The sequence below is a fragment of the Carcharhinus amblyrhynchos genome, chromosome 3 (assembly GCF_965287045.1).
Source record: "Carcharhinus amblyrhynchos chromosome 3, sCarAmb.v2.hapA, whole genome shotgun sequence".
Taxonomy (NCBI): Eukaryota; Metazoa; Chordata; class Chondrichthyes; order Carcharhiniformes; family Carcharhinidae; genus Carcharhinus; species Carcharhinus amblyrhynchos.
In genome coordinates this window covers 64,414,453-64,432,341 of record NC_137326.1, presented here as the reverse complement: position 1 = coordinate 64,432,341, position 17,889 = coordinate 64,414,453, and the positions used below count along the sequence as shown (strand labels likewise).

Here is a 17,889-nt window from a genome sequence, read left to right as displayed (position 1 = left end):
ATAATATATCTGCTGTCGTCTGGTACTTCCCTTGTCTAAAGGCAAATTCCACAAGCCACAGTTCACAGCTTATTCTGTGAACACAGTGCTTTTAGCTAATGTCATTGGCTGGATTTCGTACTCTCCCATTTGTTCAATTGAGGCAAGTCCACATAGATTCAGATTGAATGATTAGACTTTGACCATTCCAGAACATCACTTTGTCAGTATGGCTACTGGAGAGCTAACTCCCTGTGGTAACGTGTTCAATCTCACTCTTGAAGAGTGAATGAGGGAACTTCTTCTCTGTGGAGAGACATATAGGCTCAGTATCTGCCATTATGGTTACACATTATTTTCACAGTAGCATCACTGCAGCGTGAATGTAAGTCTACTTGTGACGAATAAATTTTAAACTTAAACTTTTACGTTATTCAGTCTTCAGCTTTCCTATGCCTGCTGAGGAGGATGGAATTTTATTGCTGAATATGTTACTTCAAAAAAAGTGGTCGGTTAAACTTCCTCTCTTGCAGACCATTTATTCCTTATGAAGAAACTGCAGCTGTCAATCAGACTTAGTGTCTATGTGAACACTGCAGTTAGGAGCAATGGAGATATTTGAGATGCATTCAAGCATGAAGGTAAAGGAAAATAAACAGATGACTAGAGGCTGAGTAGAAATCCATTAAGCTGTCAAGGGGAGTTTTTTCAAAGCACTGCACTTTGACATTGGCAGAATCAAAGGTTTCCAATGGAACAGAGAGCCTTTCAAAGGCTTCAGTTTGCCTGAAAGGTTCAGAGAACTGAAATCAAAGATGTGTAAATACGTAGAGGCTGAGTGCATTGTGGAGGAGAATGGAATGCTCCCTTCCCCTGGTGAAATTGAAATCTGCTTCTGTCAGAGGACATCAAAGGATCAAAAGGGTTTGCTCACACCTGCAGCTTCTGACAGGGAGAAAGGGAACTCTCTGGTGCAGAATGGAATGCTGCAGTGATGTAAAATCCTGCTGGGTGACCAGGGCAGAGTCGGGGGGGGGGAATCATGGAGATGAAAGTGACCTGGCTACTTCAACGTTTTCACAGCTGATAGGCAGGAATGAAGATGTTGATCATAGGGCTGCCTGAAATCACTATGCCTGGGGTGATCTTCAGGTCTGCCAGGGCTAGAAGGGGCAGTCTACCCATGACACCCCCATCCTGGCAGAAAGTGGCAAGATCAACCCCTTGTCCCCAGCCTGAACCCACCCAACATCCAAGACCCTTGAAGGATACATACTCTGCAGCCTAGCAGTATCAGAGGGTAAAATGGCCACTGGACCTACCTCCTTGACTACCCTCAGAGCCCAAGGTGCCAGACTAGAGTGTCTGTGCCGGGGCAGTGCACCATTGGCACTGCTAAGGCCTGTGGCCTGAAGGGGAGGGGGGCCTGAGGGTGGGTCACCCTCAAGATTTTTGATTGAATGTTGGGGATAGGATGCCCCTCTTTGCTGAGGGGTTGGTGGCACTCCCCTGGACCATGAGGCCCAGTATGCCAGATCCATGTTGTTGATGGCTATCACTAAACCTGCCCAGTGCAGTTCCATCAGGGGGCTGGCTGTATTATGGGGCTGGTGAATGGATTGTCAAATCCTGTGTTATTATCATTATGTCAGGAGTATTGCAACACTGGCATAACAAAACCTGTGTTTTTACCCAATGCCCTATTCTCTGGGCCATTTGAAATTCTTGCTGGCAGCTAGCAGGCCTGGAGGATCTCCCCATAGAATGGCCTCACTCATTCTTTTCCAAGACAGACCACTTTCCCCATGAACAATTGCTCTGTTTTGCTTCCTAAGCTCAGTCTGTCCTGCTATTTGTATTAATTCATCTCTGAAGATCCCCTAATCGCAATTATCTGCAAGCCAATACAGGTCATTTATAAATGAATCCATGCATTCACTCAGTTTTTGTTTCCTCTTGCTCTTATTCAATGTTCTGCATTTAATTCTTACATTTCGAAAACACTGAAGTTGGCATTGAATGCCTAGAAGACTTCATCATAGGAGAATGAAGCCTCTTTGATTGCTAATCTGGCTTTTTTGTCATCTGCAATAGCTTCTACTGCATGGCATAATTTCTGGCTCCTTTTCTTCCTTCTTGTACAAATATATATCTGGAGAAACTCTTCCTCCTATTGTCCTTGTTTTGAGCCTGTTGTGGGTTCTGGGAGTGGCAATGTAAACTCCGTGCTTGTCCTAAGCTCTGGATCTTTTTCTGTTTCAGTAGATAGTGGCCCGTACTCAAAGCTGTCTGGACTTGGGGTCCATGTATCTGTTTACATCTACAGAACCACAATGCTCTGTTCTCAGGTGAGCCTTTAATCTTTCTTCTTGATACTTTTCCAAGAATTTGTAGGTCTTTCGGATTTGCAGCCTTCAGCTGGAGTTTTTCTGGTCTTTTATGCTGTCTGCTGCAACCATATTTCATCTTGGGTTCAGGTTCTAGGTGTGATTTCTTTAGGGTTTGCCCATTCCCCTAAGAATGCTACCATAGGTTGCAATTTAGAGAAACTATTCTTGTCCATTTCCAGATATATCTATATCTCAGTAACTCTTCACGAGGTTACACTTCTGCTTGTCACCAGATTGCAGTTACTAGATCATGTGCCATTGCATCACAGCTACAATTAGCAGTTACGTCACCTCCACATGTTTCTGATGTTAACCCTGTAATTTACAGTGCAGTCTAGCTTCCATCGTGCTACTCACTCACAACTTTGATCACATGCTGATATGAACAGCACAGCCAACACTGGCTGAATGTGAAGATCATTCAAATCAATAGTTATCACCAAGTTGGCACACTGCCTGCATGGCAATCATTGGGCATGGCTCACTGCTGCATTGTAATCCTTGCCCATTTTCAGGAGCTACCTAAATATAACTTACCGCCATTGACACAGAATAATCAAGTGCAAAGCACAGAAACAGACCATTTGGCCCAATTGGTCTATGCTGTTTTTCCATAATTCACAGAAACCTCATCCTACCATCTTCATCTCACTGTATCTGTTATTCTTTGATAGCTCCTCATCTATCTTCCACTTGGACACATCTGCATTGTTCACCTGAACCACTTCTTGTGGTAGTGACTTTTACATTCTCACCATTCCCTGGGTAAAGATCTGAATTCCTTACTGGATTAATTTGTGACTACCTTATATTTAGGGACCTTGGTGTTAATCTTCTCTCAGTCTACCCTATCGAATGCCATGATAATTTTAGAGACCTATATGACGGTCACCTTTGTTCTGGAAGAAAGAGCCTTAGCCTGTTCTGACATTCCTATTATATATAAGCTGTTCTAGTAGCTTCTTCCTAAATCCTATTTTGTGTTGTTCTTGTTAGAATATGATGACCAAGCAGGTTTACAGCACTAGGGCGTGGTTGAACTAAGTTTCGTGACCAGTTTAATGCACCCTCTGCTACTGAGTTCTATTAGTCTGCTGTGAACCCCAATAATCAGATGACACTTGGGTTTGGTTGCTCTTTATTGCTACTGTTAATGACTTGTATATCTGTACCACCAGATTCTTTTGCTTCTCTACCCAATTTAGATTCTTATCTTTCAAGCAGTATGCTTGTTTTTTATTTTTTTATTTGATTGTGGGACGTTGTCATCGCTGGCTAGACCAATGTTTGTTTCCCATTCCTAGTTGACCTTCAGAAGGTGCTGAGCTCTCTTCTTGAACTGCTGCAGTCACTGGAGGGTAGGTACATCCACAGTGTTGTTAGAGAGGGACTACAAGGATGGTGTGAATCTGTGGAACTCACTACAGAAAGTAGTTGTGAGATCTCAGGAAGGAATTAAATGTAGCTCTAGGGGCAAAAGGGATCAAGGGAAGGTGGGATCTGGATATTCAATTTGATGATCAGCCATGATCAAAATGAATGGCAGAGCAAGCTCAAAGGGACGAATGGCCTATTCCTGCTTCTAGTTTCTATGTTTCTATTTTGATCCAGCAACATTGAAGGAACAGAGACAGGATGGTGAGTGGTTTGCAGGGGAACTTCCAGTTGGTGGTGTTCCCATGTATCTGTTGCCCTTATCTTTCCAGACAATAGAAGTGGTGGATTTGGAAGGTGCTGAATAAGGCACCTTGGTGAGTAACTACATTGAAATTGAGTAGTCATTAACATGCTTGTCTTACATTTTTATCACAGTTTTCCTCAGGATTGATTGTATCCTGCAGATTATGAGTTTGTATTTCCAAATCCCTTGTCCAAATCATTAATGAGGCAGGGACTATCTCAACACCTTAATGACACAGATTGTTTCTTTAATATTGGATTACAATAGAATCAGAAAAATGTTTCATAAGTCATAGTACCTGTAATAGTTTGGACAGTAAGTCAATGCCATCGGTGTCCAACCTAGGTCAAAAGTAGAAAGAAAATTAATTGGTATAAACGTCTTGCACAAAACGCTCAGCATCTGAACTGTCAGATTGAAACCAACATGAGCAATGTTAGGAATCACAGGGAGGGCTATAATTCCCATTCATTAATTAGGACAAAGGGCAAAAGGTTTAGTTTGATGTCAAATCTCTAATAATTCATGGGAGATTTGTCAGCGAATGGCACAAAGTGTGCTTATGGTGTCTCTGTGTGTTTCTGATTAATCGCTGCATCAAAGGGACATTTAGGGGACCCTCTCCAAGTAGACTATGTCAGCGGTCATGCTCACCAGTTGTTGTTTACATTGTTCCAACAGTAAATCCCATAACCTTCCAAAAGTAACAGCAGGGGAATGGGTGGAGACTACCGGATCAATCAGATTCTGGATGATCAATGGGCTTTCTGTTCACAATGAGTGTTCTCCCAATCCAAGGGAAACGATTCAGAATTGGTGATGGCTGACTTTAAAATTGCTTCATTTGGTTCAAGTTTTTCAACATTAATGAATGTACCGAGTTTGTTAGGAAGTAAAAAGCAGCTCCTTGTGCTTAATTATTAAATTTATTTCAGCAATGATCTGATCTGAGCAGGTTACTGATGAGTAGCCAGTGTTTGAAGTCACTGTTGGTAATTCCTTCTGACACATTACTGTCAGGAGGGAAGCTAACAAGTATAAAGTGAATGTTATTTTTTAATATTTCTGAGGTACAGTGATATACTGTAAAGCAGGATTATGGGGCTGTGTGTGCGCAGTTAATTTGATTAAGCTTGGGGACTGAATGCCTATGGATTGAGACCATCAAAGGGGCCAGATGTGAAAGGCAGGGATTTGAAGTGGATTGGGCTAAGTTAAATATTCTACAAATAAACATAACATGCATAGAAATTTGCATTAGAAGATAAGTAAAGATTTTGATTTTTAGCTGTTGAACTTCAAAGGGATGTAAGAAGGATTATACAACTCAAGTCATAACAAACAAGGCAAAGTTATTAATTTGCTTTTACCCAAAAGGAACAACTAGAAGGAGTACATAAATGGTTTCTATTTTCTGCAAAAGTTTAATTTCAAAGAGGGACACGGATAATTGGGAAAAGATGAAAGAGGAAAAACATTATTGAAGGAGAAGTTGGAAGCTGTGCTAGGTGTGGCCATGTAATACCTTCAGTAAGGTCTTTGACAAGGTCCCTCATGGCAGACTGGTGCAGAAAGTGAAGTTGCGTGCGATCAGAGGTGAACTGACAAGCTGGATACACAACTGGCTTAGTCATAGAAGATGGAGAGTAGCAGAAGAAGGGTGCATTTCTGAATGGAGGGCTATGACAAGTGGCATTCCTCAGGGATCAGTGCTGGGAGCTTTGCTGTTTGTAATGTATATAAATGATTTGGAGGAAAATGTAACTGGATCTATTAGTAAGTTTGCAGAGATACAAAGATTGGTGGATTTGCAGACAGCGATGGGGACCATTAGAGGATACAGCAGGATATAGATCAGTTGGAGACTTGGGCGGAGAGATGACAGATGGAGTTTAATCCAGACAAATGTGAGGTAATGCATTTTGGAAATTCTAATACAGATACAAAATGTACAGTAAATGGCAAAATCCTTAAGAGTATTGATAGGCAGAGGGATCTGGGTGTACAGGTCACAAAGTGGCAATGCAGGTGGGGAAGGTAGTCAAGAAGGCATATGGCATGCTTGCCTTCATCAGCAACGGCATTAAGTTAAAAAATTGGCAAATCATGTTGCAGCTTTATAAAACCTTAATTAGGCTGTATTGAAATATAGTGTTCATTACTGGTCACCACATTAGCTTTTTCCCAGGCTGCAGTTAATTACCAGGGGGTGTAGGTTTAAGATGTGAGGGGCAAGGTTTAAAGGAGATGGACGAGGTAAGTTTTTTTATAAAGAGGATGGTGGGTGCCTTGAACTCACAGCCGGGGGAAATAGTGGAAGTAGATACGATAGTGAGTTTTATGGGGTGTCTTGACAAATACATGAATAGGATGAGAATAGAGGGTCCCCGGAAGAGGAGGGGGCTTTAGTTCAGTCGGACAGCATGGTCGGTGCATGCTTGAAGGGCTGAAGGGTCTATTCCTGTAAATTTTCTTTGATCTTTCATCCCCCTCTCAGCGAATAGTGCTGGGGACAGAAGTGTGAAGAGGTGATGTGAACAGCCTTCAGCCATCCCCAGAAAAGCACTTGTTTTTTCACAAGGCAGCATCGTCTTCTCAAGTTTTTGGAAATCTGCTCGGTGGAGTGAGAGAAAGAGAAAAGCCCTGTGACATATCCTCCCTCCAGCAACTGTGGGTAAATTATGGTAATCATAGAATCCCTACAGTGCCATTCAACCCATCAAGTCTGCACAGGCTCTCTGACAGACTATCTTACCCAGGCCCTTTTCTCTGTCTTATCCCTGTAACCGTACACATTTATCATGGTTAATCCATCTAATTTATACATTTTTGGACTGTGGGAGGAAACGGAAGCACGCTGAGGAAACCCATGCAGACACAGGGAGAATGTACAAACTCCGCACAGTCACCCAAGGCTGGAATTGAACCCAGATTCCTGTGAGATAGCAGTGCTAACTATTTTGTGCCACTCCTGTGAAAGAGTGATGTCACAGGAAGTGTACACTGTACATTTGCTCCAGTTAGCACAAATAAAATGACAAAATAACTTCTTTGAATGCTGAAAAAGTCTCGGATAACAATCAGGAGAAATGTGCTGTTGTGCTCACACTCTGGATATACCATTGCTCTGGATGGAGAGAAAGAACTGCTAGATTTTGTGATTTGTCCCTAACCTATTCTTCAACTCATTCCGAAGATCAGCTTAACAACAAACCACTGAAAACTATTCACTGGATATCACACCTTGGAGCATGGTTGATGAGAGGTTCTGCCTTATATCTGGGGAAATGGTAAGCCTTAAACTCTTCATGTGATGAGATTCCTGGCCATGTGTCCTCAGTTGGAGTCCCTGTAAATCAAATGCACAAAATTACTCCCATGTTGAGGAATTCATGGACAAATAAGAGATTTAGTGAGAGCTATCACATGGTCTTCTCACCCAAGCTTCTGAATATCAGATGTAACTGATCCTCCACAGTGGATCCTGGGAAATAGGGGCGCCCTGTTCCCATCTCATAAAATATGCAGCCGACACCCCTACAGGGAAACACAACACACACAATTTTCAGAATTGGTGATGGCTGACTTCATTTGGTTCAATTTCTCAACAATAATGAATGTACAGAGTTTGTTAAAAAGTGAAAAACAGCTCCTTGAGTTTAATTATTAAACGCATTTCAGTAATGATCTGATTTGAGCAGGTTACTGATGAGTAGCCAATGTTTGAAGTCACCGTTAGGCCCTTCAACTCAACACATCACAAGCTGACTCAGCAACATCAAGATATCCAGCAAATGGCAGCTGCAGAAATAATTATAGTTACTCCTTCGCTAATCATGACACATTGTGACACTGAAGATCAGAACTAGCACATTTCAGCACATTTACAAACACATATGGACTAGAATGATAAACTTGGATCAGCACTGAGTCCACACACGGGTTCCCGAAGGAGAACAGTCTCAACCACTGACCATTTCCCGATTACTCCATCCTCAATACTGGGAATAGCCTCCTCACCGACTATCCCCCATCACTCCACCCTGATTTACTTCTGTTACTTGTGCTTTTGGACTCTAACCATGACAAGTAATCTGTAGTTAAAGGCAAAAAATGACAATAATGCAGGAAATAATGAACCATGCTTTAGTTTAAGCATTTGATACGGTGCTGCACAACAGACTTACGAGCAAAGTTTTGAGATAAAATCCTGATAGCACAAAGGGACAGTAGCAAAATGGATACGGAATTGGCCGATGACAGGAAAGAGAGTAACGGCTAATAGATGTTTATTGAGCTGGGAGAAGGTTTGTAGTGGTGTTCCCAAGGGGTCAGTTTTGGGGCTACTTACTTCTCCTGTTGTATATTAATGATTTAGATCTTGGTATGCAGAAGACAATTTGAAAGTTTGCAGATGACACAAAACTTGGAAGGTTTGTAAACTGTGAAGACAGTGATGAAATTCAAAAGGACACAGACAAGTTGGTGGAGTCAGCGGATAGGTGGCAGATGGAGTTCAATGCAGAGAAATGCTAGATGATGCATTTTGGTGGAAGAACATGGAGAGACACTATAAATTATTAAAGGGGTGTAGGAGCAGAGGGAGCTGGGTGAGTATGTACATAGATCATTGAAGGTAACAGGACCTAACTACCTAATCCCATAGCCTTGAATGTTGTGACGTGCCAAGTGCTCACCCAGTTACTTTTTAAAGGACGTGAGGCAACCCACCTCTACCGCCCCCCCAGGCAGCGTATTCCAGGCTATCACCCCCCTCTGGGTAAAAAGGTTTTTCCTCATAACCCCTTAAAACTCTCACCCCTCACTTTGAACTTGTATTCCCTCATGCCCCTCATAATCTTGTGCACCTCAATCAGGTCACCCCCCCTCAGTCTTCTCTGATCCAATGGAAACAGCCCAAGCCTGTCCAGCCTTTCTTTATAACTTAAATGTTCCATCGTGGGCAGCATCCAGATGAATTTCCAACAAACTCTCCAGTGTAATCACATCCTTCCTATATTGCGGCAACCAGAACTGCACACAGTACTCCAGCTGTGGCCTCACCAAAGTTCTATACAATGCCAACATGTCTTCCCTGCTTTTATAATCTATTTTATAATCTATCTCGATTGGTAAAGGCAAGTGTCCCATATGCTTTTTCACCACCCCACGAGCATGCCCTTCCGTCTTCAGAGATCTTTGGACAAACACACCAAGGTCCCTTTGTTCCACAGACCTTCCTGCTGTCATATTGTTCTTTGAATACTTCCTTGTGAAATTACTTCTTCCAAAGTGTATCACCTCAGACCTTTTGGGGTTAAATTCCATCTGCCACTTATCTGGCCATTTGACCATCCTGTCTATATCTTCCTATAGGCCAAGACACTCAACCTCACTGTTAACCACCTGGCCAATCTTTGTGTCAACTATGTCGTTTATATAAATGATGAATAATGGGGGACCCAACAAAGATTCCTGTGTTATGCCACTGGACACTGGCTTCCAGCCACTAAAATAACCTTCTGTCATCACTTTGTCTCCTACAACTGAGCCACTTTTGAATCCACCTCTAACAAAGCCATGCTGACTATCCCTGATCAAGCTTTGCCTCTCCAAGTGGAGAAATTTGGTCTTCTTCAGAAGTTTCTCCAGTAGTTTCCCTAGCACTGACGAGAGACTCACTGGTCTGTGGTTCCCTGTCTTATTTCTATAACTCTTCTTAAACAGCAGAACCATATAAAATGTTCTCCAATCCTCTGGCACTTCCCGTGGCCACAGAGGAATTAAAAATTTGAGTCAGAGCCGCTGCAATCTCCTCCCTTGCCTCTCACAGCAGCCTTGGATACAATTCATCCAGACTGTGGAGATTTGTCCACTTTTAAGCTTATCAACACCTACAATACCTTGTCCTTCCCTATGTCAATTTGCTCAAGAACCTCACAGTCTCTCTCCCTGAATTCCATGCCTTCATTCTATTTCTTTTACAGTCATAGAGGTTTACAGCATGGAAATAGGCCCTTTGGCCCAAATTGTCCATGACATTCTTTTCTTTTTAACCACTAAACTAGTCCCAATTGCCCGCATTTGGCTCATATCCCTCTGTACTCAGCTTACTTGTGTAACCCATGTCTACATGCTTTGTAAAAGACAAAATTGTACCCACCTCTACTCCTACCTCTGGCAGCTTGTTCCAGACACTCGCCACCCTCTACATAAAAAAATTGCCTCTCTGGACCCTTTTGTATCTCTTCCCTTTTGCCTTAAATCTATGCCCTACATAGACTACATAGGCAAGGGAGGAGATTGCAGCGGCTCTGACTCAAATTTTTAATTCCTCTATGGCCACGGGAAGTGCCAGAGGATTGGAGAACATTTTATATGGTTCTGCTGTTTAAGAAGAGTTATAGAAATAAGACAGGGAACCACAGACCAGTGAGTCTCTCGTCAGTCCTACTTTAGACTCCCCTACCTTTGGGAAAAGATATTGACTACCTAGCTGATCTATGCCTCTCATTATTTTATAGAGGTTATAAGATCATGCCTCTAAGTTCCAGCCTATCGAGCCTCTCTTTATAACTCAAATGATCAAGTCCTGGTAGCATCCTAGCAAATCTTTTCTGCACTCTTTCTAGTTTAATAATATCTTTTCTATAACAGGGTGACTAGAGTTGTACACAGTATTCCAAGCCTTACCAATGTCTTGTATAATTTCAACAAGACTCCCCAACTCCTGTATTCAATGTTCTGACTGGTAAAACCAAGCATACCGAATGCCTTCTTCACTACCCTGTCCACCTGTGACTCCACTTTTAAGGAGCTATGAACCAATACCCTTAGATCTTTTTGTTCTATAACTCTCCCTAACACCCCACCATTAACTGAGTAAGTCCTGCCCTTCTTCGATCTATCAAAATACATCACCTCACATTTATCTAAATTAAACTCCATCTGCCATTCATCAGCCCACTGGCCCAATAGATCAAGATCCCACTGCAATCCGAGATAACCTTCTTCACTGTCCACTATGCCACCAATCTTGGAGTCATCTGCAAACTTACTAACCATGTCTTCTAAATCATTAATATAAATGACAAATAACAGTGGACCAGCACTGATCCCTCAGGCGTATTGCTGGTCACAGGCCTCCAGTTTGAAAAACAACTCTCTACCACCACCCTCTGGCTTCTGTCATCAAGCCAATTTTGTATCCATTTGGCTACCTCACCCTGGCTCCTGTGAGATTTAACCTTATGCAACAACCTACCATGCGGTACCTTGTCAAAGACCTTGCTAAATTCCATGTAGACAACATCAGCTGCTCTGGCCTTATCTGCCTTTTTGATCATCCCTTCAAAAACTCAATCAAATTTGTGACACGTGATTTTCCACTCACAAAGCCTTACTGACAGTCCCTAATCAGTCCTTGCAGCTCTAAGTGCCTTTAGCTCCTGTTTCTCAGAATAGCTTCTATCAACTTACCCACTACAGATTCCAGGCTAAGCAGTGTTTCACTTGCACCTCTTTCAATTTGGTGTATTGCATTTGCTGCTCCCGATGTAGTCTCCCTTATATCTGAGAAACCAAGTGTAGACTGGGTGATCGCTTTGTTGAGCACCTTCAGTCTGTGCGCAATCAGGACCCTGACCTTCTGGTTGCTTACCATTTTAACACACAATCCTGCTCCCATGCCCACATGTTTGTCGTTGGCTTGCTGTAATATTCCAGTGAAACTCAACACAAACTGGAGGAACAGCATCTCATCTTTACAGCCTTCCAGTCTTAACATTGAATTCAACAACTTCAGATGGTTTGCTCTACCACACCTCAACGCCTTTGTTTTCATTTTATTTATTTTTTTTACTGTTCTCTACCTTTTTTATTGTCTTTCGTCATTTTTCTTCCCTTACTTTTTCTTCCCCTTTGCTTCTCCTTTTCTAAATCTTACCTCTGTCCCATCCATTTTCCTGCCCCCGCCTCCCCCACATCTTCATTTTAGGCTTCTCTGCCATTTGGCCATTCACACCCTTTATTCTCTCTGTGGACAGCTATAAACTGGTTTCCCTGGTTTCTGTGCCTATGACTCATCTTTCATTCCCTCACCCTGCAGTATAAATATCTTCCACTTCCTATGTCTTCTAACTTTGACAAAGGATCATGTGGACTCAAAACGTCAGCTCTTTTCTCTCCTTACAGATGCTGCCAGACCTGCTGAGATTTTTCAGCATTTTCTCTTTTGGTTTCAGATTCCAGCATCTGCAGTAATTTGCTTTTACCCACTACAGATGTTAGGCTCATCGGCCTGTAGTTCCCAGACTTTTCCCTGCAGCCTTTCTTAAACAAAGGCACAACATTTGCCACTCTCCAGTCTTCAGGCACCTCACTTGAGGCTGACAATGAGTCAAATGTCTCTGCCAAGGAATCCACAATTTCCTCCCTAGCCTCTCACAACATCCTGAGAATGCCAGCATTCTCTTGGGTGAGGACAGATGTGAAATATTTGTTCAACACTGCCCCTTTGGTCCTGAATGGGCCCTATTCTTTCTCTGGTTATTCTCATCCCATTGACATACTTACAGAATATCTTGGAATTTTCCCTCCTTTTACCGGCCATAGCTTTCTCATCAGTTGGGAAAACAAGTGTGAAGGGCAGACAATTCTTGAACTGCATCCCAAGAGCACGTTTTCAACCGACATATAACAAGCTTAATGAGAGGGGCACAATTCTAGACTAAGCCGCAGGAAATGAAATTGGGAAATGGATGAAGTAGCAGTGAGAACCATTTTGGAGATAGTGAACACAATTTAGTTAGATACAGCCACATTATGGAAAAGCACAAAGATAAAACAGGTTTGAAATAGGGGAAGACAAATTCATGAAGCTGAGAGGTGAACTGTAAAAGTACAGCTACTGGAAGGAAAAACTGTGTCAAAGCAGTGGGAAGCATTCAGAAGTCAGATTCTACCGTCCCCTCAAAGAAAAAGGCTGGTCCTGCCGAATCTAGAGCAGAGTAAGGTAAAGCAGAACAGGAGAGTTTCTGACTTGGACAAGTTGCAGAGCTGGGCCGAGAGGTGGAGGATGGAGTTTAATGCGGAAAAGTGTGAGGTAATTCACTTTGGCAGGAATAAGGGTTGTGTTGAGTATAGGGCTAACGGTAGGACTCTGAATAGTGTGGATGAACAGAGGGATCTAGGTGTATGTGTACATAGATCCCTGAAAGTTGGGAATCAAGTAGATAGGGTTGTTAGGAAGGCATATGGTGTCTTGGCGTTTATTGGTAGGGGGATTGAATTTAGGAGCCGCAGCGTCATGTTGCAACTGTACACAACTCTGGTGCGGCCGCACTTGGAGTATTGTGTGCAGTTCTGGTCCCCACATTATAGGAAGGATGTGGAGGCTTTGGAGAGGGTGCAGAGGAGGTTTACCAGGATGTTGCCTGGTATGGCGGGGAGATCCTATGAGGAGAGACTGAGGGATTTGGGGTTGTTTTCGTTAGAAAGAAGGTGGCTAAGAGGGGACCTTATTGAAACATATAAGATGATTAGAGGTTTAGATAGGGTGGACAGTGATAACCTTTTTCCTCGGATGGAGAAAGCTAGCACGAGGGGGCATAGCTTTAAATTAAGGGGTGGTAGTTATAGGACGGATGTCAGGGGTAGGTTCTTTACCCAGAGGGTGGTGAGGGATTGGAATGCCCTGCCTGCTGCAGTTGTAAATGCGCCTAGTTTGGGGGCGTTTAAGAGATCCGTGGATAGGTTTATGGATGAAAAGGGATTGGTTTAGTTAGAGGGTCATTGTTTTTTAACTGGTCGGCGCAACATCGTGGGCCGAAGGGCCTGTTCTGCGCTGTAATGTTCAATGTTCTATGTTCTATGACAATCACAAATGACGCAACTCTATAGAAAGCTCAGAGGAATATCAGAAGTACAGGGGTGAAGCAAAAATGGAAATTAGGCAAACAAAGAGAGGATACGAACAAATATTAGCAGGTAAAATCAAACAAACCTAAAAATATATCACCAGTACTTTAAGAACAAGAGGATATCTAAGGAACAGGTAGGGCCTATCAGAGATACACATGGTAACTTGTGGGTGATTCAGAAGATGTTGCCAGGGATCTCAATGAATACTTTGTCTCTGTTTTCATTAAGGAGTAGAATGATTCAGACATTCTAGTTAAAGTAGAGTATGAAATATACGATACATATTACAGAGAAGGAGGTGCTGGAAGTCTTAAAGCGCATCAAGGTTGATAAATCCCCAGGACCTGGATAAAATATATCATAGATTATAGTGGGAGGCTAGGGAGGAAATTGCAGGTCCCCTAACCGAGATATTTGAATCATCGACAGTCACGGGTGAGGTGCCTGAAGATTAGAGAGTGGCAAATATTGTGCCTTGTTTAAAAGGGGCTGCAGGGAAAAGCCTGGGAACTACAGGCCAGTGAGCCTCACATCTGTGGTGGATAAGTTGTTGGAAGGTATTTTGAGAGACAGGATCTACAGGCATTTAGAGAAGCAATGACTGATTAGGACAGTCAGCATGGCTTTGACTGGAAAATCATGTCTCACAAATTTGATTGAGTTTTTTGAAGGGGTAACCAAGAAGATAGATGAGGACAGTGCAATTGATGTTGTCTACATGGACTTTAGCAAGGCCTCTGACAAGGTACCGCATGGTAGGTTGTTGCATAAGATTAAATCTCACAGGATCCAGGGTGAGGTATTTAAATGGATACAAAATTGGCTTCTTGACATAAGCTAGAGGGTGGTTGCAGAGGATTGTTTTTCAAACTGGAGGCCTGTGACCAGCAGTGTGCCTCAGGGGTCAGTGCTGGGCCCACTGTTATTTATCATTTATATTAATGATTTGGATGAGAATATAGAGAGCATGGTTACTAAGTTTGCAGATGACACCAAAATTGGTGGCATAGTGGACAGTGAAGAAAGTTATCTCCAATTGCAGCAGGATCTTGGTCAATTGGGCCAGTGGACTGATGAATGGCAGATGGAGTTTAATTTAGATAAATGCGAGGTGATGCATTTTGGTAGATTGAACCAGGGCAGGACTTACTCAGTTAATGGTAGGACACTGGGGAGAGTTACAGAACAAAGAGATCTAGGGGTACAGGTTCATAGCTCCTTGAAAGTTCAGTCACAGGTGTACAGAGAAGTGAAGAAGGCATTAAACATGTTTGGTTTCATTGGTCAGATCGTTGAATACAGGAGTTGGGACGTCTTGTTGAAGTTGTACAAGACATTGGTATGGCCACACTTGGAATACTGTGTACAGTTCTGGTTACCCTATTATAGAAAGGATATTATTAAACTAGCAAGAGTGCAGTAAAGATTTACTGGGATGCACCCGGGACTTGATGGTTTTAGTTATAAGGAGAGGCTGGATAGACTAGAACGTTTTCTTAGGAGCCTAGAAGGGTGAGGGGTGGCCTTATAGAGGCCTATAAAATAATGAGGAGCATAGACAAGATAGATTGTCAATATCTTTTCCCAAAGGTAGGGAGTCTAAAACTAGAGGGCATAGGTTTAAGGTGAGAGGGCAGAGATACAAAAGGGTCCAGAGGGGCAATAATTTCACACAGAGGGCGGTAAGTGTCTGGAACAAGCTGCCAGAGGTGGTAGTAGAGGCAAGTACAATTTTGTCTTTAAAAAGCATTTAGATAGTTACATGGTAAGATGGTACAGAGGGATATGGGCCAAATGTGGACAATTGGGATTAGCTTAGGGGTTTAAAAAAAAGAGCAGCATGGACAAGTTGGGGTGAAGGGCTTGTTTCCATGCTGTAAACCTCTATGATCATTCGACAATAAAAAGAGAGAAAGTACTGAAGTCATCCTTGAAAATGGATAAATCAGCAGGGCTGGATGGATTGTATCCCAGACGATTAAAGGAAGCCAGGGAGAAAATCATGGACACTCTGAGGATCATTTTCCAATACTCACAAGATACAGGTGAGGTATAGAAGGATTGAGGTCAGCAAATGTTGTATTATTATTTTCAAAGGATGCAAGGGATAAGCCAGAAAATTATAGGCCAATCAGACAGACTTCAATGGGGGGCAAATTACTGGAACCAATTCAGAGAGACAGGGTAAGTTGTCACTTAGAAAGGCATGGACTGATCAAGGATTGTCAGCATGATTTTGTTACTAATTGAATCAGCTGTTTTGAGGAACTAACAGAAAGATGAATTTAAAAGGTATCTGGATCAGCATCTAATGTCAAAGTGAAAACATTTGGACTCAACATCAGCTCTTTTCTCTCCTTACAGAGGCTGCCAGACCTGCTGAGATTTCCCAGCATTTTCCCTTTTGGTTTCAGATTCAGCATCTGCAGCAATTTGCTTTTATCTAAAGTGATGTAACCTGCAAGGGTGCAGGCCAGGTACTGGGAAATGGGATTAAACAGTTGGCTTATTTCATTTTCTCTTTTTTGGCCCATGCAGACACGATGGACTGAACTGCAACATTGTCTTTGAAATGATCGAGAAAGTAGAGAGGAGCTCAAATAGGGAGTTAGGAGGGCTAAAAGGGGCCATGTAACATCCGTGTTCAGCAGGGTTAAGGAGAGTCCCAAGGCATTTTATACATATATTAGGACCAACAAGGTAGCCAGGGAAAAAGTAGGCCTCTCAAGGATGGAGGTTATGGGTGGGATTTAACGAGATTTTTTTCTGAGTGTCCAGTCAGTGTGAAAATGAGAGATTCCTGACCTGTTTCTTGGGTGAGTTTTCACACCGAATCTTCTGCATTCAGTCTTTGAAAAAGTGGGCTAGACCATTATTTGCCACTTGAGGCACTGGGTGGGGTTTAATTCGCAAGTCAGCCAGCAGCTCAGGTCAGAGCCACAAACTGCGCAAGTACAGAAAAAGCTTAAGAAAAATGCAGCTCCCTATAACTCCCACAGACCCCCAGCAACACACACTCCCAATACTCCCCTACAGAACCCCAGGAACACCCACTCCCCATCCACCCCTCCCCACAGACCCCCAGCAACACACACTCCCAATACTCCCCTACAGAACCCCAGGAACACCCACTCCCCATCCACCCCTCCCCACAGACCCCCAGCAACACACACTCCCAATACTCCCCTACAGAACCCCAGGAACACCCACTCCCCATCCACCCCTCCCCACAGATCCCCAGCAACACACACTCCCAATACTCCCCTACAGAACCCCAGGAACACCCACTCCCCATCCACCCCTCCCCACAGACCCCCAGCAACACACACTCCCAATACTCCCCTACAGAACCCCAGGAACACCCACTCCCCATCCACCCCTCCCCACAGACCCCCAGCAACACACACTCCCAATACTCCCCTACAGAACCCCAGGAACACCCACTCCCCATCCACCCCTCCCCACAGACCCCCAGCAACACACACTCCCAATACTCCCCTACAGAACCCCAGCAACACACACTCCCCATACCACCCCCACAGATCCCCAGCAACACACACTCCCAATACTCCCCTACAGAACCCCAGGAACACCCACTCCCCATCCACCCCTCCCCACAGACCCCCAGCAAAAAACACTCCCAATACTCCCCTACAGAACCCCAGGAACACCCACTCCCCATCCACCCCTCCCCACAGACCCCCAGCAACACACACTCCCAATACTCCCCTACAGAACCCCAGGAACACCCACTCCCCATCCACCCCTCCCCACAGACCCCCAGCAACACACACTCCCAATACTCCCCTACAGAACCCCAGGAACACCCACTCCCCATCCACCCCTCCCCACAGACCCCCAGCAACACACACTCCCAATACTCCCCTACAGAACCCCAGGAACGCCCACTCCCCATCC

The 17,889-nt window shown here is 43.5% G+C and overlaps 1 protein-coding gene across 1 annotated transcript in view; it reads right to left on the bottom strand.

The window, feature by feature from the left end:
- Window positions 1-17,889, bottom strand: part of LOC145341390 (cyclin-dependent kinase 16-like) — a 133,731-nt gene that overhangs the window by 49,409 nt on the left and 66,433 nt on the right. Inside the window, exons 10-12 of the mRNA XM_080186330.1 lie at window positions 7,490-7,587; window positions 7,294-7,399; window positions 4,349-4,391 (exon numbers count right to left, since the gene is read on the bottom strand). Coding sequence (XP_080042456.1) covers window positions 4,349-4,391; window positions 7,294-7,399; window positions 7,490-7,587 — 247 coding nt within the window. The remainder of the gene's footprint in view (window positions 1-4,348; window positions 4,392-7,293; window positions 7,400-7,489; window positions 7,588-17,889) is intronic.